The sequence below is a fragment of the Homarus americanus genome, unplaced genomic scaffold, assembly GCF_018991925.1.
Source record: "Homarus americanus isolate GMGI-L3 unplaced genomic scaffold, GMGI_Hamer_2.0 scaffold16430, whole genome shotgun sequence".
Lineage (NCBI taxonomy): Eukaryota > Metazoa > Arthropoda > Malacostraca > Decapoda > Nephropidae > Homarus > Homarus americanus.
Window position 1 is genome coordinate 71,688 of NW_024729259.1, and position 3,703 is coordinate 75,390.

The following is a 3,703-nucleotide window of genomic DNA, read 5'->3' on the forward strand; positions in this document are numbered from 1 at the left end:
CACTTAAGCGTCAGTTATTTAACTGGAACTAATGTTGGTGTGAGTAAAATATTTTCCATTTACTTGAAATAGATTTGTCGATTTATTTGTTTATTTATTTATTTATAATATACTGTAATACATTAAACACACTGCAAGTATTTTCTTTAATTTATATACTTGTTTTACGAAAAAGGGAGGCTACCATTATACCTGGTAGGTGAAGGACCAGACATTTATGATCATTAAGGACCAAACTCCGAATCCATGACGTGACTTCTGTTAATCATTCTCATCCTAAATTTACCACTGTCGGTAGTTTCAAGAATTAAGCATCATTTACTGAATATTCTTTGTAAAAAAATAAAATTTTAAATTAATTATTTATAGGAGATAAGTATTATGATCAGTAAATATACAGATATGCATGCAATACCTCCAAACAAGGACGGCTAAAAATAGCCACAGGCGGTCACAGTCAAGGTCACTTTCCTTTCTTGTCACTGGCAAATGGGGGTGTGATGATAGCAGCTGTGTTTATTACCAGAGTATATTGTTCTTTTACGGTATGTTAGACAGGTTTATAATACATTTTTATTATTTTATTATACCAGTAATCTTCATTTTAATCCAGCTTCCCAAACGTAAGTTTCAGTATAAAATAATTAGTGGTAGGACCTTGTGAGTGGTTTACCATGTTTCTACCACCACTCTTGACACGCTAAACCGCAATATTTAAGAGGTAAGAATTTTATCTCTGGTGCTTAAGACGACCCCCTAACTTTGGGCTGATTTTTTTTTTGTTCAAATTCCGTGTTGTAGGCCGAGATATACGGTACTGCATTTGTAAATCTTCATTTGTATCGGGTAGAGATGTAATAAAATAAAACGTGTTTTTTATGTTGTGCAGAAAAAAACTTTCTCCAGATTTTTCAAAATTTTCCCGGTATTTTTGTAACGTCTCGTAAATGTACATTTTGAGTTGCTTCCAATCTAGGATATCATTATAGTGTTTTTAGATAATTTACAAATTTATTTTCATTAATTCCAATAACTATTGTCAAAAGTAGTACAGTAAATCCCCATTGAACTAAAGGCTACAAGGCCCTTCACCAGGAGTTAACACAGGGCTGTCAGGTCATCATGGCACTGCTTGATGAAGGAGATGCAGTCTGCAATGGATAACTTCTTCCACATTTCCTGCTTTGACTCAGCACTATCCTGTGTGTCCTTGTCCAAGGCTTGTTGTATCCTGCTGAAGGTGCGGGTCATGTACTTGGCCTTGAATACAGCAATGAGTCCTGGGTCGATTGTTTGGAGCAATGTTGTTGTTTTCTTGAGCAGAAAGATCACCTTAATGTTTTTTTGGGCAACCTTGGGGGCCTCGGAGTGGCCAAGGCAGTTGTCGATCACGAGAAGGACCTTGAACTCCAAACCTTTATCCTGCAGGTAATCCTTGACCTGCCTCACAAAACAATTCTGAAACCAGTCGGCGAATAACGCTGCCATCATCCAGGCTTTCTTGTTGTGGTGGTAGAAGACTGGGAGGAGGTGCATGTCTTTTTTCTTGAGTGCACACGGACACTTGACACGGTACAGCAGCATGGGCTTGATCATGTGTCCTGCAGCGTTGCCACATAGCATGAGAGACACACGATCCTTGCCCACCTTGAAGCCCGGTGCACTCCTTTCCTCCCTGGAAATGAATGTCCTTGGCTGGCATCTTCTTCCGCCACAAGCCAGTCTTGTCAGCGTTGAAAACCTGCTCCGGCTTGTAACCCTTTTCCCGGATAATCTCAGCAAAGATCGCAGGATATTCCCTTGCTGCTACATCATCCACTAAGGTTGACTCACCAGTGATCTTCAAGTTGTGCAGATTGTAGATCTTCTTGAAGTTCTCAAACCACCCCTTACTTGCATTAAACCTTTCTTTGTGGTATTGCCAGAACCACCAGCATTACAACCATCTTCACCACTTGCTTTCCCTTCACCACCTTCCTCAGCATGGAATAGGTCATACAGGACCTTAGCTTTATCACAGATAAACTTCTGGCTGAGAGGGATGTGGTGTTGGTTAAAGTCCTCAAACTACATTTTATGGGCTCACTCTATCTTCACCATAGTTACATCCCTCACATTAGCGGCTACCTTGGCAGAAGAGGGGGCACTTAGGGCAACAGTATTACGAATATCCCTCTTACTTCTTGATGTAGGGGACAGTTGACTTATTGACGCCATAGGACCACACGCGGCAAAGCTTTGGCCACTCCTAAGTTTGTCCAGCAGTTGTATCTTCTCCATGAGCATCATGACCTTTTTTCTCTTCACTTGGGCACCTTCTCACGGTTGGATGAAGATGGTTGAGGGCATTTGGGAGCCATCACAAGCACGAGGAACACAGTTGTTAAGAGAGCAGAGTAGCACACAAGCAAGACGAACAAGTGTTTATCCCAGACTGAGGCATAGTGCGCTCGTGGTTCAGCCTCCTGGGACAAAAGACATATCTTGTGGGATGCCACAAAACTCACGCACTCTCCATCCCTGCTGTGAACATGCCACCAATTTTAAAAGTACCCGCAGACATTCTTGGGTACATCCAGGGCGTCAAATGCGAATAATCGAAGGCCGAGCATTTTAAGTGCATGCTGTATTATAGTTTTATATTATCTTTTTCAGATATCTAAGACACATCAGAGTATTATAATGATTTTTTCACAACTTTTATAGTTTCATTACAAATAGCCAAGGCCTTGGCTATAAACTAGGTGGCTGACTAATGAGCCCAGCTGCTTCCTATATTGTTACTTGTAATGAAATTGCACTCTAAAAGTTCTTAAAAAAATCATTACAATACTATGATGTGGCTTAGAAATAAAGAAAATATAATATAACACAAGAAAAAAAAAAGAGCATGGATGTGTCTGTGAGAGAAGTGAACGTGTAGGGAGGCAGTGCTAGCCAAGGCCTTGGCGATAAATTACATGGCCGACTTGCCAGCCCATCCACCTAGTACAGGAAAGCCTCCCATAATGACGATTCATATTTAAGACCCTGGTTAATTTAGGACCCAATTCAATTTACACCATTATCATCTTCGTATTTACGACAAAATTTTTTTAAAAAATAAAGTAAAATTGCATTTTCATATAAATAATAACCAAATCCTGATATGTATTATACAAAAAAATAAAATAAAAAACACGCTTTGCGCATGGAGGCTGCCGGGCTTGTGAGGGTGACGCCAACATCACTAGTATAAACAGTCGCAGCTGGCTGGCCATTTGTTTTCGCGCATCTGAACAGGAAAAGGAGAAAAACATTCTCAGGCTTCTTACAGCATTTTTTGTGTCTATTCAACATGAGCAAGATATGATAGTGCTGGTTCAAAAGCTAATAGAAAGAGTATAACTTAGCCAATAAACTAGATGTGTTAAAACGATATGAAAAAGGTCTGTGGATATTATATGAAGCAAGCAATGAACATAATATTATTTGCTGAAGTGGATCCATTAACAGAACGAAGCATTAAAATTAACAGGGATGTGAAAAACACATGTGACCTCTACATAAAGAAGTATAATGAGAAAAGAAAGCGTCTGTGAAAGGTTCTTTCTACAGCTTTATTATTCGAAGGCCTAAACCACCAACTTCAGCTACACCATCAAATTCAGCATCATAAGCAGCTTCAGCAACAACTTCAGGTTCAGTAACAGTTTCAGTAACA

General features: G+C 39.6%; 1 protein-coding gene across 1 annotated transcript; it reads right to left on the reverse strand.

The window, feature by feature from the left end:
• Positions 1-1,098: 1,098 nt before the first annotated feature.
• LOC121866521 (tigger transposable element-derived protein 1-like) lies at positions 1,099-2,286 on the reverse strand. The gene is made up of 3 exons (XM_042366288.1): positions 2,116-2,286; positions 1,648-1,867; positions 1,099-1,601 (listed from the first exon to the last, which is right to left on the reverse strand). The coding sequence occupies exons 1-3, from the start codon at positions 2,284-2,286 to the stop codon at positions 1,099-1,101; spliced, it is 894 nt and encodes a 297-aa protein (XP_042222222.1).
• Between the last annotated feature and the right edge of the window lie 1,417 nt (positions 2,287-3,703).